The sequence below is a fragment of the Lynx canadensis genome, chromosome D3 (genome assembly GCF_007474595.2).
Source record: "Lynx canadensis isolate LIC74 chromosome D3, mLynCan4.pri.v2, whole genome shotgun sequence".
Classification (NCBI taxonomy): Eukaryota; Metazoa; Chordata; class Mammalia; order Carnivora; family Felidae; genus Lynx; species Lynx canadensis.
This window is the reverse complement of record NC_044314.2, coordinates 82,321,569-82,348,369: the sequence shown is the minus strand read 5'-3', so window position 1 is coordinate 82,348,369 and position 26,801 is coordinate 82,321,569. Positions and strand designations below refer to the sequence as shown.

At 52.2% G+C, this 26,801-nt stretch overlaps 1 protein-coding gene across 3 annotated transcripts in view; it reads right to left on the bottom strand.

Moving 5' to 3' along the window:
- Positions 1 to 1,335: 1,335 nt before the first annotated feature.
- Positions 1,336 to 26,801, bottom strand: part of TBX5 (T-box transcription factor 5) — a 47,964-nt gene continuing 22,498 nt past the window's right edge. For 2 of the 3 annotated variants that reach the window (XM_030337027.2, XM_030337026.1), the window contains exons 8-9: positions 12,096 to 12,322; positions 1,336 to 3,270 (exon numbers count right to left, since the gene is read on the bottom strand). In XM_030337027.2, the coding sequence (XP_030192887.1) occupies positions 2,693 to 3,270; positions 12,096 to 12,322 (805 nt within the window). In that variant the 3' untranslated portion in view covers positions 1,336 to 2,692. The remainder of the gene's footprint in view (positions 3,271 to 12,095; positions 12,323 to 26,801) is intronic. The other variant, XM_030337029.2, reaches the window with a different exon arrangement.

Below are 26,801 nucleotides of genomic sequence, written 5' to 3'. Positions count from 1 at the left end.
GTAACCATTGTTTGGAACCCAAAGCAGTTCACTTGCATCCGTTATGGAATCAGATGTCCCTTCTCTGATTTATGAAACTTGCCCTGAACATGTTTTTAGTGATTTTTCCAACGCCAGCAACTATCTGAGTGCTGTGCCCAGAGAGGGGGGTGGTGGTGTTAATTCAGTACTCTTGTGACGTTCTTGGGAAGAAATAAGACTGACTGCCTGCCTTGTACAGTTGGGGGATTAGTTTGGGAAGCTAATGTTTCCAAAGGCAACCTTTTTTTTCTTTCTTTCTTTCTTCAGAAGAAAAACCTATTTAGAGCACAATCAGAATTTATTCGGCGAAACTTCACTAATTCATTCTCTGCAGGGACACGAATGCCACTGACCTAGTTTCTCCACTGTACCTAAAAGAAGCTGAATTGTCATTTCTGTATAATTAATTCACGCTTCTTGGGAGTTCTCTGCCTAGGAAAGGTTGGGGGCGGGGAGTATGATTAAATGAATAATTTGTAACCAACAATCTAATCGTTCCTGTTGCAAGGGGATGTGATCTCTTTGATGGTTCTTGATCATTTGAAAGGCGCAGGCACGGAAATTATAAACGTTTTTAAACATCGCGCCATGAATTCACTCACGAGTTTGCAGCTCTGTTCTGCCTTATAGGTATTCTACAGGAAGAACTCACAAATCCTCAATGTGTGCGTTGAAAATAAATATCCGTGGCAGGCCCACAAGGTCGCTTGCATCGGGACCTCCAGAACACTCACTTCCAACAGTTAAGGTCAAAGAAAGAGATCCTTCAGAAAACTCCAGCACGGGGTGTTCTATGCGGTACGACCGATACATCTTTTGATCAGTTGAGATTCCTGACGGTTTTTCTTGTCCGATGCCGGCACAAATTCAGTGAAAATCAATTAACTCCATGCCAGGGACACAGGGCAGTGGGTAAATATATTCACAGCTCCACCACACTCGGACAAAGAAAACGGGACGAAAAACGCACCTGCAAGAGAACTTCTTCCTATTTCCTCCACCTAACTTCCCCTCTATTCAATCAGCAGAAAGAACAAGGAAAATAAAAGGGGGGATCCAAGTCCCTTATACTTTTTTAAGCACATGGTATTTATTAGGCATTAATTGGCGCACAAATACACGAAATGGTTACTTAATTCTCACCCCACCCCCGTAGCAACATCAAAAGACGTGATCGCATGAAGACACTCACGTACAAACATACACACTCGCTCATACTTGGACATACTTAGCCTCACATATTACCCTGTTCTCTTTATTAGGGTCAGTTTAAAAAAAAAAATTTTTTTTTTTAATCAAGAAAGCAAAGCACATTCGAAAGAAAAAAAAAACGCAAACTTGGTTTTGAGTATTCATAAAATTAAAAGCTCTTGGCCAGCTCCCATGCTGGATTTCATTTCATGTTATTACTTAATTAGAATTCCTATTTATAAATAAATAGTACCAGTAAAATATTACATCTGAAGAACCCTGCAATAACATTTTACTTACACGCTTATTTTTTTTTTTTTAATACTGTTTTCTGCTTTCAATAACCACAGTTTGGTGTCGGCATCTGGCGTTGGTATGATCGCTTTGGAGAAAACCAATCGGCGAGCACGTCTCGCCCTTTCTCTAGGAACGGCGGGCCTCGCGTGGCGTCCGGGCCGGGTCGCCGGCGACGGTGACGGACATTTGGAAGCTTGGGGCTGGCTTTGTGTTTTATCAGGACGAATATTTGCTTTGGCCTTTTTGCAACGCTTGTCGGCACAGAGCTTGCTCCTGGCTTATCACAGTTCTGCCCGCGTGTAACCCAAGGCTTTTTAAGTTTTTCAAAGCAAGCTTTCCGGTCGGGAAGCTATAGGCCACGTCTTAGCGACAGACGGCTGGAAAGACACAGAGCTGGGACGACGGGAGGGCTGAGTAAGATAGGAGGCCAGACGGAGTGCAACGCTATGCTGACCCCGCTGGTAAAGAAGAAGGGCCAAGCGGGGCTCCGCGAGGCCCGGCAAGGTGGGAAAAGTCGGACAAAGGCCAGGACGTAGGGAACTTTCTCGAGAACATCACGTGGCAGAGGTAGGTAATTTCTTAGTCAAGGGCAGGGTGGCGAATCTCCGGTTCCGGCCGTGGTGTATGTGAGGGGAACCCCCACAGGTACACATAGGAAACACACTTGCCTCAGACCTCCCCCCCTCCCCCCCCATAAGGGACTGGGTCCCATTAAGAAAATTGAAAGAAAAAATATATTATTATTTATTATATAACAACGTCAACATTAACACTGAGACAGGAAAGACTCCAGCCACACCTTTAGGCTAAAACCCTCGATAAGGCAAAGGCCTTTTGGAGGCCAAAAGAAGGAATCACGGAGGACTCCCGGAGGAGGCGTGAACATGGCCGGCCGACGCGTGGAGTGGTCGTGGCAGGTGGGGTGCATCTTGGTTTTTTTTGTTTGTTTTTTTTTTTTTTGTCTTTTTTTTTTTTTAAGTGTTGAAACGACAAAGTCACCTTTTTTGCATTGCGGTTTCGAGCTACTGATTAGATCAGCGTCCAGGGCTCTCGAGGGCAGACGTGAACACTGCGGAGGAGAAACGCCTCCCGCGGGGGTCCTCTCTGCTTCCGTCTGTCTCCCGCGCTCTCTCTCTCTCTCTGTCTCTCCCCGGCCAACGTCTGTGACGAAGCAGCCCTCCCTTTAGCTGTTCTCGCTCCACTCTGGCACCATGCCGACCCCGTGCACAGGGTGGTACTGATGTGGGGACAGGGTCCTCGGCACGCCGTGAGGATACAGGAACTCGGACGGCTGAAGGCCGCCGGGGGACTGGAGGCCAGTCTGAGGCCCGCACTGCCTGACCGCGGGCTGGTGGGCCGCGGAGGGCTGGTGCTGGAACATTCCCTCTCCGAGCTGCGGGGAGCCGTGGTTGGCCACGCCAGCCAGCCGGGGGACCAGGGGCCCCGAGGTGAAGTGAGCGGAGAAGGGCTGGTAGGGCAGCCGGTCCATGGGCTGCACCGTGGTGACCGTGCAGCTGCTGTAGGAAGGCATGCCGGACCACGTGTTGCAGCTGATGTCCTCCAGGCTGGGCACCGGCTCGCTGGGGGGCACAGAGCTGGCATACATGCAGGCGTGCCGCTGGGCCGACTCTGTCCTGTAGGAGGCACTCAGGGCCTGCTGCTGGGGGTAGCCGGAGCGGTAGAAAGGGTCCTCGGGGCTGGGCGACGTCTCCATGTAGGGCTTCTTATACGGGTGGTCCGTGGTAGAACATTCTTCATCTGCTAAGACAGGAGGAGAGAGACCAGTGAGGCCCCGGGACCAGCCACCCCTCATTCTGAAGGCGGAGGGGGACCTCGGGCCCAAGGAGTGAAGAATCAAGTCCGGGAGACTCAGCTCCAACCTCCTCTCTGATTAAAAAAAAGAAAGAAAGAAAGAAAGAAAGAAAGAAAGAAAGAAAAGAAAGAAAAGAAAGAAAGAAAAGAAAAGAAAAGAAAGAAAAGAAAAGAAAAAGAAAAGAAAAGAAAAGAAAAAAAAAGAAAAGAGGGAGGGGAGGCGCCTGGGTGGCTCAGTCGGTTAAGCGTCCGACTTTGGCTCGGGTCACGATCTCACGGTCCGTGAGTTCGAGCCCCGCGTCGGGCTCTGGGCTGACAGCTCGGAGCCTGGAGCCTGCTTCGGAGTCCATCTCTCTCTCTCTCTCTCTCCCTCTCAAAAAAATAAACATTAAATAAGTTGTTTTAAGTAAATAAGAATGATAAAATAAAATAAAATAAAATAAAATAAAATAAAATAAAACAAAACAAAATAAAATAAAGAGGGTAGACACCTCAAGCAAACAGACTGACCTTTCTGAGCTCAGTTTCATCTATAACATGGAAAGGACAGTAACGACACGCTTCTACTTTTCCACTTTTCACGGTGAAGGGAGGTGTTGAGAAGGAGACGGAAAAATACAGATTAAGCAACTTAGTCCAGAGCTTGGTACAAGAAAGAAAAAAAGAAAAAAAAACACCCAATAAGTAACAACTATCACTCTTTCCTTCCCTCCGCTCCGGCACGTATGTTCCATGAAGGCGGGACACTGTCCTACCCATCACGATATTCCCAGATTCCGGTACATTCTGCGTGCGCACAACAGTAATAACACCGTCAACAACAACAGTAAAAACAAACGCCAGCAGCGTTTCCCCTGCCTGGTGCTGTTCCAAGCTGTCTCCGGAAGGTACCCCGTGACGTGGGTTCTGGGATTATCCTCACGCTGCAGATGGCAAAAAGGAAGCACACAGAGGTTCGGAAACTCGCCCGAGGCCTCACGCGCGTGGCTGATCAACAGGGGAGCGAGGGTTGCAATTCAAGGGAGCTTACTGCAAGTCTCTGCCCTGCGGTACTACGCTACCCAAAAAGCCATGCGCTAAAATACCCGTGCGACAGATGGGAAGGACAGACGGACACGTCGTGCACACACGGCTGGGCGCTCGGATGCTCCCCAGCTCCTCTCCCGATGCCTCCGTGAGCAAGGCTCAGTTAACATCTGCAGAGCTGGTACAACGTAACGTCAGTCCACTCCCTTCCCCAGACACTAGTCCCCGGCGTAGGGCAGTGGAGGTACTTCTGTCCCTGGAAGAGGGTCTCCCTTCGTGACTCTGGGGTCACTGCCTCGTTTGGGAACAAAAGTGCGGGGCTGTGTCCTGGAAAAATCCACTGAAATACAAAGTTTGGAAAACGGCACGTGCCTGGCACAGCTTCGCGTGCAGTTTACGGAGCTCACGGATCCCCTAAAATCCAGACCCCGAGTTAAGGAGCGGAGACGTATGTGAATTTCGATCTCGTTCTTCTGCTTAATGCCTGTGTGACACCAGCAGGGCGTCTGCCCTCTCGGAGACTCGTTTTTAGCGTCTCTGAATCCAAGTTAATGCTATTTACCTCACCAGGCAGTTAAGAATTAAATAAAATCAAGCATGTAAATCTCCCGATAGCTTTCGTCAAGAGCAGCTCTTGTTGCAACGGTAACACCACCAGTTGGTCCCTCGGCAGACCTGATGTAGATTAACACGCCTCCAGGTGTTTCCTTTAGGGAGGCAATATTTGAGAACTTCTACCAAGGTGTAAACCCCAACACAGATTCATTCATTCCTTAGCTGGAATTTCAGCCCCCAGCCCGGAGATTTTCCGTCCTCATCTTCCAATCTCTTTCAAATCAATAAATGTTAAGAAATCTGTCTGTCGTGGGGCGCCTGGGCGGCTCAGTCGGCTGAGCGTCCGACTTCGGCTCAGGTCGTGACCTCACGGTTCGTGGGTTCGAGCCCCGCGTCGGGCTCTGTGCTGACAGCTCGGAGCCTGGAGCCTGTTTCGGATTCTGTGTCTCCCTCTCTCTCTCTCTGTCCTTCCTTGCTCATGTTCTGTCTCTCTCTCTCTTAAAATTAAATGTTAAAAAAAGAAAGAAAAGAAAAGAAAAGAAAAGAAAAGAAAGAAAGAGGAAGAAAGAAAGAAATATGTCTGTCGTTGCGGGGTGTGAAGAAGAAATAAATACTGGAACATTCCTCCCCCTCACTGTGATGGCCGACGGCCTGGCGGGGAGGGCGAAGAACAAAATGGGAGGAGATACGAGTTATTATTTATGTAGCACCTCCCAAGTGACCTTACCCTAATCTCCCAGTAATTCTTCAGGGTGGCTCCTCTCCAGCCTGTCTCAGCGGCAGAAACCGAAGCTTGGTGAAGTGACCTTCCCGAGGTCACGCAGGGAAGGGGCAGAGGCTGGACTCGAGGTCAGGTCTGGCTTCCTTTGCCAACCACACCTTGCTTCCAGCGCTCCAGATTTCTCATATCCAAGGCCACTCACCCAGTCATCCAACAGAGACGTACTGAGCCCCTACCAAGTGCCAGGCGGTGGGCGGATAGAGAGGTCAATAAACAGTCATGGTCCTGCTCAGCGCACATGGCGGGGGTGGGGGGGGGCCCTCTCCAGCCCACCCTGAACAGCGAAGGTGGGAGGCTAACAGCCTGTGAGCCTGTGCACGGGGGGTGGTCCTTGCTAGAAAGCTCCAAGTGACTCATTCACCCCACAGGGAGTCCTTTGGTTTTGCACTGGATTTTAAAACAGCTCCCCAACTCGGATAGGATGGCCTGAGTTTAGGTTCCACCAAACACTTGCCCTGGTATCAAGCTCGGGAGTGACCCTCACAGGTAAGTAAAAAAAAAAAAAAAAAAAAAAAAAAAAAAAACCTCCCCAATCAAAACACATCTACGCTGGGATCGTACCCGCCTCACAGCAAGCGCGTTGTTAGCTAGACTCTTTCTGGGACACATCTGGGCCCCAGAGGATGCCCACGCCTGTGTCCAAAAGAAAGGGAAAAAATGCGGCCGCTCTTCCAGGTGCTTCGTCTACATCATGCCAACCATCCGAATGTTCGAAGCCATCCAGATGAGCCGGTGGCCACATTTCTCACCTTTCCACGGGGCATCTCTCTGGCATCTTGAAGACATTGTTACACGCAACCTTTTCTGTCCTCCCCACCTCCTCCCTTGGTCCCATCGTGCCTCCATGCTTCCTTCCAACCCCACCCCCACCCCCGCCGCCGGATCCATAAATCTGAATGTTTCCATTGTTGCTAGAATCATAACCTTTGGGTTTTCCATTTAACCAGGGCGTTCCCGTTTTCAATAATAAAAAGTACAGCTGCAGGGTACCCTTGGCAAGAGAAAAAAAAACAAGGCAAACTAACCATTCCCGAGTTTCTGATCCCCTTCCAGATTTGTTACAAGTAAAAAAAAAGGAAGAATAATATGAAAAAGGCCGAGGCGCATTTTGGAAAATCGTAAAATTACACATTCCAGTCTTTAATAACCCAAAGATCTGATGCAGAGTCCTAAGGAAAAGCAAGACGCTGGCTTGTTCATGAAAGCAGGTCCTGAACATTCTCACATTCCTCTTGGACCTCATCACATTGTCAAGAAATTCCGAAGCACGGATCCAGATTTCAAGTGGGTCGCGATAAACGGTTTGGATGTGATCCCTGTGTCCTTTTGGGTTGCGGCTTGATTTCCTTCTCTTTCTTGGGAGCCTGATAACCAACCGGTCAACTGCAAAGACCTCTTTCCCAGCCAAGCCTACTTTCCACGGCCCGGGAACGCGCATGTAGTCAGCCATCAAGTCTTCCGTGAGACGGGTCCAACAGCTCAGGTTCAGGAAGTTGAAGAACAAGAATGCTCAGTCGTAGTCCACCTGTCCTGAACCCCGCTGTGTCTCCTGAATTACGGGAAAGCTCTTACGGGATGCCGAGCACCCGTCACCTCATTGCCCCGTGAAAATCCCCGGCCCCTTGCGTCTTTCTAGCGGCTTTTGATTCTGGACCACGTGGCTTTGATGATAAATCCAGACCACAGATTTCAGGGCGCGGTCACGTCTCTGACTCTCCCTCGGCTATGTGACCTTGGGCAAACCACTTTCAATTTCCGTTTTTGACTATATAGGAGGCTAATACTTAACTTTGTTGTAGGAATGCACGTAAGAAGTGTGCTTTAGTTTCTATCTTCCTTGCCCATCATGTGTTCAAATCTTAGCTGTCCAGGGACGACGGGTCTACTCTCCTTTCCCTCTGGAAGATGGGACAGATGGCCCTGGGAAGGCTGTCCCATGCTGGAGGGTGTCTGGGTGGATTCGAGCCGGAATACCCACAAGCCTGCTTTGAAATCGCTATTCCCGTTAAGGACATTTGTCACCATTCCCAAACAGGTCACTTCCCTCGCTGACTGGGTTCACTCAGATGAAAGACCATGGTCACCAGCCACTCGGCTGAGTGACCTTTAGCAAGTCAGAAGCAGAACTACAGTTCAGTCCCTCCGGGTCACAAAACCGTGCTCTTTCAGAGGGCTTAGCCTTTCGGCTTTCACGAAACCCGCTGTGTTCAGAAAATACGAAAGGGTGGTAACCTTGACCTGGATGGATGGGTGGGTGGATGGATAGGTATAGATGGGTGGGTGGTTGGACGGATGGATGGACAGATGGATGGATGAAGAATGGTGTGTGTACCTGTAATGTTAGCTCTTAGCCCAACGTGGAAAGGACTGGAATGGTACTGTAGGGAGATCGTCAACTGGGAACCAAAAGACCCCAGTCTGCCCCTCACTTAACCACCACCTGAAAATCATAAATTCATCCACTTGATCGCTATCTGTCTCCCCAATGAGAGTACAGGTTTCGGGAGAGCAGGGACCCCGGCCACCTTGCCCCCCCCCCGGCTTATCCCCCATATTCAGCACGTGCCCCGGACACAGTAAGAGCTCAACCGATATTTCTTTGACGAATGCGTCCCCGATCTGCCACTCACCAGCCCCGTGACCTTGGGAAGCGACCCCAACCTCTTGGTCCCCTGTTGACCCTGCAAAATGTTGAGCCCCCTCCCCGCTCAGGGGCTGCAGCGCGGGTCCAAGGAAGGAAGCGATGTGAAATTCCTCGAAAAAGCACACAGCGCCGACAAAATGCACCCTGCAAAACTATATTCCCCGCCCTTCCTCCCACCTCTGACTTGCCTTTGAAAGGCCAAGGCAGTATATGGCTTTGCTTTAAATCTTTATTTGGGTTGCCTCTGATATCTAAATGTGGGAAGGCGTTGGGGGGGGGGCTGTCAGGGTGGGAGGGGGAACAAGAGACAGACAAGTGTTCTCCCAGGCCCCGGGGTCCTGGATTTGATTGAGTGGCGTTGATAAAAGACCTTCCCAGCTCTTTTGGCTCCATCCATCGGGAGAGATAGTTGGGAGACAGCTGGGTCCAAACACAAGAAGCCCTCCGGCCGGCCTGGCCCTTTGACATTTCATTGGGCCTGCCTCCTGGGCTCGTTGGAAAGGAGACAGACAATGAGGGGAAGTCAGATAGTGGGGCAGGCAGGGGGCGGGGGGGGGGGGGGGGGGGGGCGGGGAAAGCCACCCATGGAGTCACCACTTCACGGGACTCCCAAACTGGAAGGAAACCTGGCTGATTCCTTATCACCTTACAATGGAGGCTGATGATGAATTGCTTTTTGTCGTCTCCGAGGCATGCAGGACAGACAGAGCTTGGCTGGAATGCTGTCCCTGGGAGCTCCCTTTTTGCGGGGGGGGGGGGGGTGGCAGGGGGTGAGAAGGGCAGAGGTTTCCCGCCCCCCCCTGCCCCCCACCCCCGCTTCACAGGCACCAGCACTTTGCAGATCTCCTCTGCAGCATTAGCCCACCGTGGTCATCAGTTATGTCACCACGCGGGACGACATCCGACCCCCTCGCCACCGTGAGCTTCAGAAGCGCAGAGCGGCGGCCAGCTAACGGGCACTGCGCCCTTAGACCATCTCGTTCCATCTCACCGCAACCCTACGGGGGAGGTGCTGTTATCACACTCGTCGTTTTGCAGAAGAGGGAGTTAGGGCTGAGAAAGCGGGGGGCTTGCCCGCAGCCGGAAAGCGTCAGCTGCTGTGACCTCCTGCCACAGACCGGCCGCCACCCCACTGGCTTCGCCCGTGGCCATCTCAAGCTGACCCTGAGCTCACCTGAGGGCTCCGCCGAGTGCCCTGTGCGGGTCACCTGCTCCCATCACGGGAGGGGGTCCATTCCTCCCGGCATTCAAAGCCTTCCGAGTCTCCCCCGCCGCCTCCAGGAGAAAAAGCATGGACACGGATGCTGCTGTAAATATCGAGCCTTAAAAAAGTGCCTTGATTCTTTTTAACTTCTTCCTCCCCTTCTTCTGGTCTGGCATTAATTTAATCGACAGAACTCCCTAATTCAAATCCGGTGAGCTCTTCATCCGTGTGTCTGACCCAGTCTCGGTCTCGAGACGGGTCTCTAGCGGAGGATGGCGTTTTGAGATCGTAGCTGATACTGCTGACCAGGCACGGGTTCAAATTCTGCCCCCCGGGAGCCTTCGGCACGTGGGTATACCTTTCTGGGCCTCGGTTTCCCCACCTGTAAAGCGGGTGAATAACCGCACCTACCTAGCAGCGTTGTTGAAAGGTCGTGGTGGAGAGCCTGGGCGGGGCACCCTTACACAGAACACAAAACAGGATCTCCGTGCAGGGTCCTGTGCCCCAGGTGACATCCTCAACCCCTGCTGGGGCCTGGAGAGGCAGACATTTTTGCACGCATCTGGTCTCCAGGCCACGCAGCAGCGGACACACTGGGAGCCGGGCCAGGGGGTCTGTTGGGGTGATATCATTGTTCCACCCTTTGGGATCCAAGGAGCGTGGATGGGCTTCAGGTTCAGCCTGGAAAACAGCCTCACCCAGATCAGCACCCCAGCCCCGGGCTTGAACCAACGACGGCCTTTCTCTCCGTCAAACTGCGAGATCGGTACTCGTCCAAAAGTCAAACCGTGCGACTTTCCTCAAGTAACCTCGGCTCAGAGAACACTGCCAAAGCATCTGTTTCCATCAGTTGTTAGTGAGTTGATATATTTTTTTTTTAAAGATGTTCCAGACACTGGGAGACACATCAGGCCACACTGGGCCCGCCGGAGCAAACCAGTGACTGCTTATTGGGTCCACCTTGTGCTAAATATGACAAGCACGAGGGACGCCTGGGTGGCTCAGTCGGTTAAACGTCCGACTTCGGCTCGGGTCACGATCTCGAAATCCGTGAGTTCGAGCCCCGCGTCAGGCTCTGTGCTGACAGCCCAGAGCCTGGAGCCTGCTTCGGATTCTGTGTCTCCCTCTCTCTCTGCCCCACCCCCACTTGCACGGTCTCTGTCTCTCTCAAATAAATAAAATAAAACTTAAACTATATATATATATATATATACGACAAGCCCAATTTCATGACATCCTCACACCAAGCCTATAGGTCTAATCGTGAGCCCAAATCTATAGATTAGAAAAAATAAGGCTCAGAACAGTTGAGTAACTTGCCCCTAATCATAAAAATTTGCAACTGGCAAAGGTAGGATTCATCACAATTGTATGTAGTCCCCTCCGTCCCGTATCTTTCTCGAAGCTTCACTGGGACGGGAGCCTTACCACCTCCCCCTCCACAGACACACTTCCTAGAGCGACAGCCGTAACCAGAGCCAACACCTGCCGGGTGCTCACCGAGTATCAGGTGCTCTCGGGAACTCGGCACCATTTACAAAGCGAGAAACTGAGGCACAGAGACGCCAGGACACCTGGCTAAGGCCACACAGGAAGCTGGCGGCAGAGCTGAGACTCGAGCCTGGGTCCTCCAGCCCCGTTGCCCATGCTGTCCCCACCATGCCTGTCTGCCACTCACACAAGCAACGGTTCCAGTAAAGCTGAACTCAGCCGCACACCCCACCCCCCCCCCAGGTCAACCACTTTGATTCTGGCTCGAAAAATATGCCACCAGAAATTCCCTTCGGTATGATAGCCCTAGACTCAGATGACTCAGGAAAAGTCCCCATTTCTCATTCGGCCAAGAAAACTACACAGCGTCTCAGACAGAGTTCAAACCAGATTTAAAGACAAAATGCAAAGGAGAGAAAAACAACCCGTTGTGATTTTTCTCCTTTCTTTCTTTTTTGGGTGTTGGTTTTGATCTAGAAAGGCAAGAAGACGAGCTCGGAATCCACCCACCCAAGAGAAACCGTAGCACATAAACCAAAGCACATCCAACTGTAAGAAAGCTCCCTGCAGCATGGCTCGCGGGAGACAACGAAAATGCTGGAAGCGACCACCGTGTCTGCCAGTGGGGGTGGAAAAGCAGACGCGGCTTCACCCTTTGGGGGCAACGCTCTCCCTTCGGCAACTAAAAAGCACGAGGCAGCTCTAGGCTCGGGAAAAGATCCTCCGCGGCATAGTCTCAAGTTTAAGAAATGCAGGTTGCGATATTCAGACGGCATAGTATCAGCCGTTAGAAGCAAAAACAAAACCATTTTTAAGTGCTTGCGCGTGCGGGTGTAAACGAATCAAATAAGACTGGACGTTTCAAATACATTTTCCCCAAGGAAGTGGCCAGAACTGGAGGAGACATGTCAAGTTCTACAGATAATGGTTTGAGTGTCTTACAACCTCCGTGAGTTTTTATATTGCTTACGTTTTTTAAATAAACAAATGTAGCTGTGTGTACTTTTCTTCCCCCAAGGAAAGGAAGGAAAAACAGAAAGGCAAGGTGGGCAGGCAGGGAGTATCACACTCACCTTTCCTCTTGGTGCAGTGATAAATCTGGCTGTGCTCCTGGGGCAGTGGGTATGGGTTGGGCGGGGGCAGGAGATCCTGGGAGGGACCGGATACACCATTCTCGCACTGGTACTGGGACCCCAAGTTGGACGAGGAGGACAGAGCTCGAGGCTCACTGCTGAAAGGACTGTGGTTGGAGGCTACTTTCTGTCTTACTGTGCTCCTGGGAACCACGGGATATTCTTTACTGAAAGAGAGAAGGTGAGAAATACTGTGGATCAGTGCCCCCCATACAGATGCCCCCCGCTGGCTGAGCCACGGGATCACAGAATCCACCAGAAACAAAGGCGTCCGGGGGCGCCTGGGTGGCGCAGTCGGTTAAGCGGCCGACTTCAGCCAGGTCACGATCTCGCGGTCCGCGAGTTCGAGCCCCGCGTCGGGCTCCGGGCGGATGGCTCGGAGCCTGGAGCCTGTTTCCGGTTCTGTGTCTCCCTCTCTCTCTCTGCCCCTCCCCCGTTCGTGCTCTGTCTCTCTCTGTCCCCAAAATAAATAAACGTTGAAAAAAAAAAATTAAAAAAAAAAAAAAAAAGAAACAAAGGCGTCTTTGGTGAGTGAAGCGATCCACTTGTACTCAAGTGCATCAAATAAACAGACGTATATATTTAGGCACTAACTTTTCATGCCTTATACGTTAGGCAAGTGGGTTTACGTATAGTTCTGTACGTATACTGAAAGTTAATTAAACGAGCTCCACCGCTGAGGAACCCTCTTCATGATCAACGAACACACAGCATCTTGAAATACTTCAATCTGCTGCGTATGTCTTTGAATTCCCTAATTCAAAAGCTAAAAGAGCTGAGTAGTCGGGGTCACTTAGGCTTAACTCCTGGGTTTCCATCTTTAAAACGGCGCTCCGGTCTTTGGTCAACATTAGGAAAAAGGCAGTTGACCCTCTAGAATAGTCAGGAACGATCCCCGGCTACCCTAATCTGTGCCTTACAATTTCCTCTTGAGCTGTTCTACTGGTCACCACTGACATCATATTTAACTTCTCCTCCGTGCCTGGGTTGTCCCATCTGTGAAACAAGGATAGTAAAAATCCCCAGTTCAAAGGATCGTCGAGGGAAAAAAAAGAAATTCACACGTGTGAAAGACGGAACAGTAGCTGGCACAGAGCGAGCGTTCAACAAACGACGGCCGTCATCATTACTGTGGTCGTTTTGAGAGAGTAAGGAGAGAGAAAGAGAGGAGGGAAGGCAGAACAGGGCCAAAGGAAACAGAGAACAGAGCACAGGATCTAGGACTGGGCAGGCCCAGGTTCAGGCCCCCCGCCCATCACTTATAGACTGTGTGCCCCTCTGAGCCTCAGGCGTCACACGGGGAAACCGAGCAGAAGAAAATCCAGTGACATCCTACAAAGAGCATCCTCCCAGGTGCTCAGAATCTAGTTTCTCACACTCGTCCGGCTCACACGCGCCACATTCCCTTGCCTTCAGCTTTCACACCAGGAATTCCCACTCCTTTCCTCATAAAAGCTTGGGAATTTCACCAGGAACCTCCCCCCGGGAAGGAGGGAGCCCCACAGGAAGCCGGGTAGGTGAGGAGTGTCAGAAGAAGAGTCTGCAGAGGAGTCGGGAGGAGGGGTGGCTCTACGACAAAAGGGAGAATTGAGGGGCGCCTGGGCGGCTCAGTCGGTTAAGCGTCGGACTCTTGATTTCAGCTCAGCTCACGATCTCAAGGTTCGTGAGTTCGAGCCCCACCCCGGGGTCCATGCTGACCGCACCGAGCCTGCTTGGGATTCTCTCTCTCCCTCTCTCTGCCCCTCCCCTGCTCATGCTCTCTCTGTCTCTCAAAATAAATAAATAAATAAAACTCTTTTTTTAATTTTAATAAATAAATAATTTTAATTTTTTAATGTTGATTTATTTTTGAGAGAGAGAGAGACAAAGCATGAGCAGGGGAGGGGCAGAGAGAGGGGGAGACACAAAATCCAAAGCAGGCCCCAGGCTCCGAGCTGTCAGCACAGAGCCGGATGCGGGGCTCGAACTCACCAACCGCGAGATCGTGACCCGAGCCGAAGTCAGACGTTTAAGCGACTGAGCCACCCAGGCGCCCCGATAATTACTTTCAAAACAGGGAGAACTGAGAGGAGCATCTGTGCTCATAAGAAGATTATAGTCTGACCCCCAGCGTGTGCTCATCCATGCAGGGAAGGGGGCTGCTGACATCTGGAGTGGGGAGAGGAAATCGGGGACAGGAAAACCACAATCAGTGCGCAGGCTGATGGAGGGGTGATCCATCCCATCCTTACTGGAAGGCGACTGGATAGCATCCCCTTTTTTTTTTTTTTAAATATACAATAATGCAGATCCAGCAATCCAATTACGACGAATTTCCCTAAGAAGTTGACCAGGTCAGTGAGCAAAGACATAAGCCTGAGGCTTTTCCCTGCAGCCCAGGGAAAAACTAGAAATGGCTGAAATGCCCTCATTAATGGCTAAGTAAACTCTGACAGAGCCAAGCAATAGAATATTACACAGAATTGAAAAAGAATGAGGAGGGGCACCTGGGTGGCTCGGTCGGTTAAGCGTCCAGCTTTGGCTTTTGGCTCAGGTCATGATCTCGCGGTCCGTGAGTTTGAGCCCTGCTTCAGCTGAGCTCAAGCCCCATTTCGGGATTCTCTCTCTCTCTCCCCCTCTCTCTCTCTGCCCCTCCCTCACTCACGCTCTCTCTTAAAGAATTAATAAATAATAAAAATACTTCCATCACTGTATTTTAATCCACACAATTGCTACGATGCGTCGAATCGTGTTACTCTGAGAAGTGACACGTCAGTTTCACGAGGCCACCAGAGAGGCCCATGCCACCAAACAGGCTGCGACCGCCTCCCGAGAAGAAAAACGTATCAGTAAATCCCAAACTCAGCTGTGATTTTTGCCATAAACCAAACTCTTCTTTTACGAATCACGTTTTTCAATCCGTTTTTCGCCGAGTGTGTTTAGCCTCACTCTGAGCGACGGGATCTGCAAAGCGACGGCAACTGTAGAGCAACTGAAATAAATACTCATTGAACTCAAAGAGGGGCGCCTGGGTGGCTCAGTCGGTTAAGCGTCTGACTTCGGCTCAGGTCATGATCTCACGGTTTGTGAGTTCAAGCCCCGCGTCGGGCTCTGTGCCGACAGCTCAGAGCCTGGAGCCTGCTTCCGACTCTGCGTCTCCCGCTCTCTCTCCCCCTCCCCCACTGACAACTGTCTCTCTGAAATATACACAAACATTTAAAAACAAATTAAGGGGCGCCTGGGTGGCGCAGTCGGTTAAGCGTCCGATTTCAGCCAGGTCACGATCTCGCGGTCTATGAGTTCGAGCCCCGCGTCGGGCTCTGGGCTGATGGCTCGGAGCCTGGAGCCTGCTTCCGATTCTGTGTCTCCCTCTCTCTCTGCCCCTTCCCTGCTCATGCTCTGTCTCTCTCTGTCTCAAAAATAAATAAAAACATTAAGAAAAAAATTTTTTAAATAAAATAAAAACAAATTAAAAAAATTTTTTTGAAAACTTAAAAAAAAAATAAATCTACGTTTGAAAAGAGCGCACGTGAAATCATGTCACGTCCAAAGAGCGCTGCATCTAGCACATTCTGAAGGGTGCGCTGCATCGGCCCTCTCCATCCTTTCTGTGACCCTTAGGAAGTAGGGACTGGTTTTGTCCCCACTTTACAGATTAGGAAACCAAGGCCCTGGGAGAAGAAGCAACTTGCCGCCCCTGGTCACAGAGCTAGAAAGACCCACCACCAGGACTCTACCCCAGGCGTCCCCTAACGACTTCTCCGAAGGCTCCTGATCGTGTCTTTCCATTCTCAGAACACAGTATACTTTTAGGAGAGCAGGGACCGGGGCCCAAGATTCCTCTCCCGCTTCTCCCACCCCTCGGGGGCTGGAATGATCTCCACCCTGGCCCCGGACTTTGTTTGTCACACGAAAGCACGTCAGAGTAGCCAGGCAGGGGACGCAGAGCATCCGCCAAGTTTCCATGAGGGCACAGAACCCTCACGACACCCGGGGGTCCCCTGGCGGAGCTTTCCCGTGCTATGGGCCATCTCAGAACCCAAGCTGGAGCCGTCCTGAGCAGCCACAACACTCAGAACTCCCCCCTGGGGCCAGAGGCCTGAAAGGAATAGAATTAGCTTTACGGTCCTCTCTTTGAGGTTCCAGCTACGTAATGGAAAAAAAAAGAAGAAGAAGAAGAAGAAGAAGAAGAAGAAGAAGAAGAAGAAGAAAAATTAGAATAATAATAAAACATTACAAAAGTTGTCAACTCTTGCTGGCAATTCTGTTCGGGTCTGCTTAGTTCCAGAGCTGGGCTGCCAGAGCTCCGACAGGAAGGGGGAAATCTCTTTCAGTCGTATGTTCTTAATGGGGAAGGTTATTTTTTTTTAATTAAAGAAAACAACTCCCAAAAAATGTTGGCCGAGGGATTTTACAAGAGAATGTATCAATGGACTCCGTGGAATTCTCCCCTCCAGTGCTGCCAACTTGCAAAACAACTCTCTGCAAAGGCCAAACCCTGCTTTTGATTACTAACACTCCCAGAAGTGGGAGAGCCACATTATCCCAACAGCCGCTTGTCCCTCACAGCTTGTTTCTCTGCAAGGCGCTTGAGACATCATCCCCACCGTCAATCAGGAACACCTCCCTCTCGGTGCCTGCCGTGCAACGTCCCCAAGCCCATCTGACAGGTGTCAAAACAGGAGCGTGCCACGGCGAAGCGTCCCCTCCATCGGTACGGGGTCGACACAGAGGGGGGAAAGCGCCAGCAATCCACCAACACAAGGCAGGGGGGGGATTTTCCCCGGGCTCCCCAATGCACCCAAGGAACGCGGTCAGTAGCAACAAGACGGCGTCTAACGTCCTTGCAGCGGGGAAGACAAATTGTCTTCCTCTACAGCTCGAGAGCGGCAGTGAGGAATCCAGCGCGCTTGGGGCGCCTGGGTTAGCCTCCGACTGCGGCTCGGGTCACGATCTCGCCGTTCGTGGGTTCGAGCCCCGCGTCGGGCTCTGGGCTGACAGCTCGGAGCCTGGAGCCCGCTTCGGATTCTGCGTCTCCCTCTCTCCCCGCCCCACCCCCGCTCACGCTCTGTCTCTGTCTCTCAAAAACCGAATAAACGTTAAAAAAACAAAAAGAAAGAATCCAGGGCACAGAGGGGGTAAAAGTAAAGGTTGAAAAGCCCTTGTGCATCTAGGAAGAGGGCAGCAACAAAGTGCTGGGGGTTTTGTTTTGTTTTGTTTTGTTCCAGCCTTACCCTCATCTTCCGGGCGATGAACTGAAGCCTTACCCTCATTTGATCCGGGCGATATGCCCACCTCACCGGTAAGATTACATGCACTTCAGAGGTAAAGAAGCTGAGGCTCAGAGAGGTCGAGCAACTTTCCCCAGATGGCACAGCAGAGGATAAAGCCGAGCTTCGCCCGGGCTCAGTGCTATTCCAAAGCTCTTGCCAGCTCACTTACACTCGATCGCAGGGAATTGTTGCCTTCACAACAACAGCCTGGGCAACACGGCCGCCCTGTTGCATAAGGCATCCTGGTGGCAGCAGCTGGAGATGGACTGCACCGGGCAACATCAAGTTCTACTGGTCAACCTGTCAATCCTACCGTTTGAGCGGCCTTGAGTTTACCAAAGGTCACCCCCCCGCCCGCACCCCTGCTCTCTGCCAGCCGCGGCCACATCCTCAAGGACGGGCTGTGCTCAGTCCGGGCTCGCCCGACACAAGCCGGGGTCCTCAGCCCCTCCGCTCGCCCTGGGTGCCGGCGCCCCGCAGAGCAGCTTCTCCCCGGCTCGGGCCCCCGCTCACATTCTGTTCCACGTGAGCGAGTGCAGTGAATGACGCCATTGTCGCCGGGTCTGGGCTGTAAAACGTTACAAGGGAATACTGCGATCCGCGGCCAAACTGCCCGCCGCCAGCTAATGAACGCCCCCGAGAAGGTCTTCCATTGCAGCCAACTGAATCGGCCTTTTCACTGGAGCAGGTGGCAGGGGTGCTGGGTGCGGGGGGGGAGGGGTGTTGTCGCTCCCCGCCCCCCCCCCCGCCCCCAACCCCCGCCAAGCCCAGCGAACCCTTCTCAAACAACCGAAGCAGCTTGCTGGGGCAAGACTGGGATTGCAAAATCCCTGTCCCCGCGGAGCAAATCCCTCCTCTGCTGGTACCTTAATCTGTGATTAAAATTCCCACCATCCCACAAGGGCCTTGGCGATTTATTCACTCTCTAGTACGCTCAGGGGCGCTCTTCTGATCTCACATGCGTGGACGCTTGGGGGGACCGGGGACAGCTCAGCCCAGGCAGGACGGAGCTCAGCGCACAGAGGGCTTTGCCATTGTTTTTATGACTCAGTTCATGCCGCACCAGCACGCTGCAGAAGGCGCGGTGAGAACCGGGCGCGCTAAGAAGTTGGACACCCTCTCCCACCGCTGGTTCAACGACCGGGGCTGCAGGATTCGAGGGGGCACTAAGAAATTCAAAGGTGCCTCTCCCTCTGTGGCTGTGAGCCCCCACCTTACGGCACTTCGGTTTGAGAACTCGGGGCTCCCCGGTTGAACCTCCGGGTAACTGAATATCAGGGTGGTCGTGTGGAGTCGCGGCTCTGAAGTCAAGCCTCGTGGATGTGCCTCACCAGCCACAAACGTGGCCACGGTGGAGCTGGCTAGCTCCCACCTTTCTCTGAGCCTCAGTTTTCTGTCCGTAAAATGGGAACAGTAAAATCCACTGCCTCTTGGGATTGTAAAACAATACGATGCGTGGAAAGGCTGAGCCCGTAGGCGGGACACAGCTCGATGAGCACCAGCTTACAAATCGCCCGTTACTCGATTCTGAAGCAGAGATACCTCCCTTGCCCAGGCTCTGATTGGTCTAGGAACCCCCCCCCCCCCACTCTGCCCAAACATCAGATATTTAGAACTTGTCAATGTTTCCAGGGAGAGGGCCATTCTTGTTATCACCTCCTCAAAAGCGGTCCAGAGACAGCTCTGGGATCACAGAGAAAGCGCTGAATGGTTTCATGGACCGCTGATGACATCAATCTTTGCCTCAGTTTCTCCACTCACAGAACGGGACTACCAAGGCCCACGTCACATAGCATAGCTGTGAGCCCCCAAAGTAAGAGCTAGGATGTGAGGCTACAGACAGGAAAGGTCAGTGCAAACGAAACTTTCGATGGGGCTCACGGTAAGGGTACAATCCGCCTTGGTTCAGTCTCCTAAAACTATCAGTTTCAACAAGTTTAACCATGTCTTTACTTTACTAGCTTTTTTTTTTTTTTAATGATTTTAAACGGAGGATGGGAAGGTGGAGGGGACTTTCTGAGGTCCGGCCACGGTCTTTCTGGAAGCCGGAAGACTGGGAGGGCCCGGACTAACAGATCTTCCTCAAACTGCTTCCTATACCAGAGGGGATTGTTTTGAGGCTTTTGTTCCGAGGGGACGCACGCGGGGGCCCCTCGGTCATGCAGAAAGAAGTAAGTCAAGGAGCTGCTGGTGACCTTCAGTTCGAACGACGACCTTGGCAAAGCCACCCAAAAGCAACCACTTCTGCAAGAATGCTAAATGGCCTGTGTACTAATATAAAAATCTGTCTCTCCCCCTAAAAACAGACACAAACACCTATGAGGGAACGGGTCTCCAGGGAGACTAACTTCTAATGTGAGAACATGACTGGGATGGGGCAGCTGAGATACAGGGCTTAGAGTGAGGATGGCTAGAGACTGGAGTGGGTTTCAAGCTTGGCTGCACAGTACAACCACCTGGGAGAATTAAAGGGAAACAAATGTTCACTCCGGGTGAAATAGTTAAAGGAGATTAAGAATGCATTCATTGTGGGGGCGCCTGGGTGGCTCAGTCGGTTGAGCGTCCGACTTCGGCTCGGGTCATGATCTCGCAGCTCGTGGGTTCGAGCCCTGCGTCGGGCTCTGTGCTGACAGCTCAGAGCCCTGAGCCTGCTTCGGATTCTGTGTCTCCCTCTCCCTCTGCCCCTAACCCACTCGCATTCTGTCTCTGTCTCTCTCAAAAATAAAAATAAACATTAAAAAAAAAATGAATGCACTTATTTCGATGAGCACTGAACAATATATTGAATTGTTGAATCACTATCCTGTACACCTGAAACTAATAGAACACCATGTATTAATTATGCTTCAATTTAAAAAAAGAAAAAATTTCAGCAAAGAAAACAAATACTGACTCCTGAGTCCACCCCACCCCCCACCCCCGCAAGAGTCTGATGTCATTGTTCCGTGGTGCAGCCTGGACTTGGCGATCTTAAAAAGCTCCCCAGGAGAAAGAAGCCTTATGCAAAAAGAGTGCACGCTATAAGCATCCATTTATACCAAATTCTGTAACAGAAAAAACCCACAGTAAAAAGGAAATAAAAGTCGAATTGCTTCTGGTGGGGACGTGGGGGCAGGAATTAATTGGGATGGGGCATGAGGGAAGTTTCTGGGGTGGGGGAATGTTCTATATTACGACGGGGGCTTGGGTTTCATTTCACAGGAATGTGCGTTTGTCAAAAAGCGAATGGTGCCCTTATGGTTTGTGCATTTCACTGTATGTAACTTTACCTACAATAGAGATTTGTGAGCAAAAATGGAGTCTTAGTTAATGATACACATGAAGTATAGAGGAGTGGAATGTACTCGTGTCTGCCGCTGCCACTCAGTATGAAATGCATAAAAAAATAAAATGGATGGATGGATGGGGTGGTGGATTGATGGACAGATAGATTGGTGGGTGGATGGATGGATGGATGGATGGGTGGATGGGTGGGTGGATAGATGGACTGGCTGATGGATGGATGGATGGATGGATGGATGGATGGAAAGACGGACTGGTCAATGGACGGATGGGTGGATGGATGGATGGATAGATAGATGGACTGGTGGATGGTGGATGGTAGATGGATGGATGGGTGGATGGATGGATGGAAAGACGGACTGGTCAATGAATGGATGGATGGATGGATGGATGGATAGATGGACTGGTGGATGGGTGGATGGGTGGATGGATGGATGGAAAGACGGACTGGTCAATGAATGGATGGGCAGATGGATGGATGGATGGATAGATGGACTGGTCAATGAATGGATGGGTGGATGGATGGATGGATGGATGGGTAGATGGACTGGTGGATGGGTGGATGGATGGATGGAAAGACGGACTGGTCAATGGATGGGTGGATGGATGGATGGATGGATGGATGGATGGAAAGACGGACTGGTCAATGAATGGATGGGTGGATGGATGGATGGATGGATGGATAGATGGACTGGTGGATGGGTGGATGGGTGGATGGATGGATGGAAAGACGGACTGGTCAATGGATGGGTGGATGGATGGATGGATGGAAAGACGGACTGGTCAATGAATGGATGGGTGGATGGGTGGATGGGTGGGTGGACAGATGGACTGGCCAATGGATAGATGGATGGATGGATGGATGGATGGAAATACAGACTGGTCAATGGACGGATGGGTGGATGAATGGATGGATAGATGGACTGGTGGATGGTAGATGAAGGGATGGGTGGATGGGTGGGTGGACAGATGGACTGGCCGATGGATGGATGGATGGATGGATGGATGGATGGAAAGACAGACTGGTCAATGGATGGATGGGTGGATGGATGGATGGATGGAAAGACAGACTGGTCAATGGATGGATGGGTGGATGGATGGATGGATAGATGGACTCATGGATGGTGGATGGTAGATGGGTGGATGGGTGGATGGGTAGGTGGATAGATGGACTGGCCGATGGATGGATGGATGGAAAGATGGACCGGTCAATGGATTGATGGGAGGATGGGTGGGTGGATGGACGGATGGATGGATGGGTGGTCAGATGGCTGATAGGGCAAATATGTAACAAAATATTAACTGTAGAATGTAAGCAGCAGATTTGTGGGTGCTCACTGTACCCTTCTTCCACGTTTTCTGTATGTTTTACAGTTTTCATAACAAAACACTGGGGAAGCACCTCGGGTACTTCTCACGTTCAGCCAAAGTTGAGCGCTTACAGCAAAGGGTTAGGTTTTACACAACAGCCCAGCACACGGGATCTATTTCCAGATCTATTTCACACATTTACCTGAACACCCCTGCCCGTTCTGTAGAGCCAGGGGATTACCCAGGTGCGAGCAGGGGACCCCTCCATCAGAAAACGTGCCAAAGGGCCGTTTCTGAGCCCTCCCTAGAGCCACCGATTCAGAACCTCTGAGGAGGAAACCCAGAAATCTGCTTTTCTTAACAAGCTCCCCACCCCCAGGTAATTTTGATGTCTGCCAAAAGTCTGAGAAGCGCTATTCGCACATGAATGAGTGATGTGCCCACAGACACTGTCCCTGAAGAGAAGGTATGCTGGGGGGGGGGGGACAGTGCTGCAGATGATCAAGAAAAGGTCGAGGGGGGGTGTTCTCAGCATCCATATCCCTGCCGGTCAACCAGGAGCCAACATGGGACCCCCTTGGGACAAACCTCAATTTCACAACTTAGGCCGGCTTGGCTTCCCAAACACAACCCCCTCTTATTTTCCATAAGTTCACACTTCTCTGGGGGAAGCCGTGTGGCTAGCCAAAAGTACGGCAAGGAGTGGGGAGTTCATGCCATCTCCGGAATGTTGTCTTGCAAATCACTCCTCATTAACCGGGCATTCCGATTACCTTTAACCACAAGCATGGGGCTACAAGAGCGCTAAGCCGTTTGAAAAGTGACCGTTTGAGGTTAAGGGCTCAACATTCATTTAAAATCAGGAAGCCGGGGCTGGAGAAGGAGGGAAGGTGCCAACGGAAGGGCTTTAACCTTTTAGGGCGGCGGTGGGGAGGGGGGGGAACCCCTGAATCCTTCGAAATCGTTTGCAAATGTTTTTTTTTTTTTCCTATTTGTATCTTGTGAGTTGTTCAGAGAGTCCCTGGCTTTCATCGGATTTTCAAAAGGGACCCTGATTAAGAAGCCCAGCCCTGGAAAAAAAGATGGAGGGGACTCTAAGGAACGCAGAGGCAGGTGAAACGTCGGTTTCCAGCGTGGGTGGGCGGAGCCGGCCTGGGAGAGACAACAGGAACCTCCTGGGTGGAGCTGGGACATCCTGGGCCCTAAGCTTTCCTAGCCGCTGGCTGGCTGGGGGGCGGGGGGCTCCAAATCCAGGCCAGCGAAGCAGAGCCTCAGGGTGTCCCGGCTCCAGACAGGCTCGGAAGCCACCACTGTCCATCGAGTGTGACAAACCCCAATGACGCTGCATAAATGGCCCTCTGTGCAAGGTGACCCAAGAAGTGTGGGGGAAGCGGTGGGGAGCAAGGGGGAGTCTCTCCACCCTCAAGGGGCCGAGCTCACAGCCAGGCCTCTGCACCCTGACTCGCCGCGGGGCCCTGGGCTGGCCAAGCCGGCGTCTGGCTTCACGAGGGCACGGACCCCGTCTCAACGTCGGCCTGACATCAGTCCAGCCCCAGTCTGGGCCCCATCCCCTGCCAGATGCCTCCGTGCATGTCGGGGTGGGCTTAAAACAGGCGGACACCCTCTTCGACTCTCCTCCCTAGAGGGGGGATCCCTGCGCCTCAGATCGGGCCCCACCCCAGCGAGTCCCGTGCAAGCCACGGGATGCGGCAGGAGTAACGCTACGTGTTTTCAAGACCCGGTAAGCAAGAGTCTCACGGCTCCCTCCTGGTCCTCCTGGGAGCAGCCGGCAGCCCGGGGAGGAGTCTGACTCCGCGGAGTCCGCCACGCGGGGCGGGCCGCACGCACCGGCTGAGGTCCCAGCCGAAAGGCAGCACCAGCTGGCGATCACAGCTGCGTGCCATCCCGGACGCCCGGACGCGTGACTTCAGCTACCTGCCGCCCCAGCCAACACCTGGCTGCAGGCGAGAACGGCCCAGGCGAGCCCTTTCCAAGTTCCCGACCCGCAAATCACGAACGAGACGAGCGGGGTGACTTCCTGCTTCACCTGGCACACACGTGGCGGCCAGCCACGCCTGGTCTTTTCAGCATCAGTGCTTCTGACGAGCAGCAGCACCGAGCGAGGGCCAGCAGATGGGCACTCTGAGGTCGCCTGCACTTCCTTGGCCCTTTAGCGGGCCGTGGTGGCACAGAGCAAGCGGGGTCTAGCGCTCCAGCTGTCCCGGATTTAGTCACGCACACGGAACAGAAGGCATAGCCTCCCAGCCCGTCCCAGCGAAGCCTGGGCATCACTGTTACCTCGCAATAGCAATCAGGATGCGCCCATTATCTCATTCACCCAGGCAACAGCCCTGGAGGTGGGTTCTATAGTCATCCCCCATTTTACAGATGAGGCAGCCGAAGCTCAGTGGAGTAGGGGAGCCCTGGAGCCACTCCATGGGGTGGCCCCGATCCCAACTCCAGAACTTTCCCCCAGTGGACCCCGTTCCCCGGGAGATTCACCTTTGCATCCTTAGGACCCGGCGTCGACCGAGCCCTTCACAAATGTGTGTCCGCTGAATAACGGATCGACAGATCAGAAACTGCATGGATTAATGAGTCTCTGGTCCTCAGTTTCCCCTTCTGCCAAAGGGAGAACACTGGGGGACAGGCTGTCTCCTGTGGTCCCTTCTGTCTGGAGCATCCTATGCTTCTTGGAGCAGCTGTGCCCCCTAATGCCACCATGTCACTGGGCCACCCCGGCTGGCTTTCAGAGAGCTTCAGAATGTGACCCTTACTCTAGACCCCAAGACTTGTAGATCACTGCCCACTTCTACCCTGATCCAACCCAGAAAACCCTTGTTCCCAACAGGGCAAACGCCACTCTTCCCACAAAGCCTGACTCCCACGCGCTCCTTCCCCCATCTCCCCTCCCCCCAGGGCCGCCACCTCCTGCCCCAGCGGCCTTGGCCTTGGTCCCCAGCACCTGCTGACTCTTAGGAAGTTCACAACTTGCCTGAACACATCTTAAAGACTGGAGCAAAGTTCAAAGAAAGCCATGTTCTATGGAAAACCAGGCTCTAGATCATTTCAAACAGCAGTGAAGCTCCCACACCTTTCTTGTTAGGATGCGCATTTAGGGGTATTTCCCAAATTTCGGCCATTTGCATACGACCTTGACAAGTTCGACAAACGTTTACTCCAGCTCTACTGCTATTTAGTTAATACTTTCCCTTAAATAATCAGCCTCCACCGTCCCCCTTCCCTCCCCCCTTCCTCCTTCTTTAGAAGCAGCCTCATTCTGAGCAACAGCAACTATAAAATCAGCCTGATGTGCTTGCGTGCCTAGACCTTCTAAAATCATCCATCTGTCACCAGGGGAGGGGTCCTGCAATTGGGGAGATACTGGTTTTTAGGGGAAGATGTTGTTTAAGCCGCAGATTAACCTTGCAAAATAACCTCGGCATATTTTAATCAGCCTGCTAAAAGACAGGATTTTAAAATAATTTTATCGTCCTCTTTGTGCTTTTCCCACAGCTCTCCCATTTTTTTATAGTAAGCGGTCTTCTTTCTGGAGTTAGAAATCGTACACGGACGTTGCAAAACAACTAAGACCATCTGCGTTTTCAAAAAACACCGAGAGCTGGGTGAGAAGAGACAGCGGGGTGAGTGCCCAGACATTTGCCAAGCGAACGCGGACGATATTTATGCGGGCTAACTGTGAGTCAATGTCCGGCCCTCTCCCTTCTTCCAACTGCTGGAATTAGAGGAAATGTCATTCCTCCTGCTTTACCCCCCTCCCCACCCCAAGCCAGCTGTCACCGGGTGTGCAGGGGACAGGAAACAGGATTACAAGACGAACAGGGAGCCTGCCGTTCCGGCCTGGCTATTATCACAGCCGACTCCGGACAGCCATCTTTCCCACTTGTCACTGGGAGTTGGGACCACAGCCCAGAATAACTGCTTAACGAGGGCAAAACTGGGAGTAATGGCGAGTCTTCCCCCAAATCAGATACGTTATATCGAGCGTGGACTAAGAACCAAGTACCCTGTTGACAGCCTCTCATATAACACTTACAAGAACCCTGGAAAATGGAAGCTGTATTTATTTATACCCATTTTACAGATGAAGACACTGAGGCTCTGCGAGGTTAAGTCACTCGCCTGAGGGCGCATGCTGATAAATGCAGAGCGAGGATCGAACCCGGGTTCGTCCGACTCCCAAAGCCTTCTGTTGGACCCGCTCTGCCCTGCTCTGTCTCCTTCTCAGGGACCACGTCCACAGTACTGGGCCCATGACCGTGTCCACTCTCCCAGCCTGGTTCCCCGGTGCGGCTCCTAACACGGCCACAAAGACGCACGCGGTTCTTAGGCTGAGAGTCCCCTGGGGTCACTGAGTCCCCTGGGGTCACTGACAGTGAAGCTCTCAGACATCTGTGCTTCCCCACCTGTCTCTCCTCCACGTCTATCATCCAGCCAATCAGCTTCCAAAGCGCAGGGCCCTGGCCCGACACAGGAAAGCGGTGAGGGGTCCTGGGGACAGACATACACGGTCTGTGGCCAGGGGACACCTCTTGGAGGAAGGGGCAGCTCCAAGGAGACCTAGTGATGGGCGGGAGAGGGTCAAGTGGGGAGGAAGGGAGAAAGCCCGAGGCAGACCAGACGTGCTGTTCGAGGGGCCAAAGATAATGGGAAGAATACAGGTGTCGAGCATCCCCTTCCGCACGATTGAGACAGAGCGGGGGCACTGGAGGGGGACAGAGCTAGGGAGGAGTGGCCAGGTCGGACAGGAAGGGCGTGGCCCTCCACGAGGAGTCTGGAC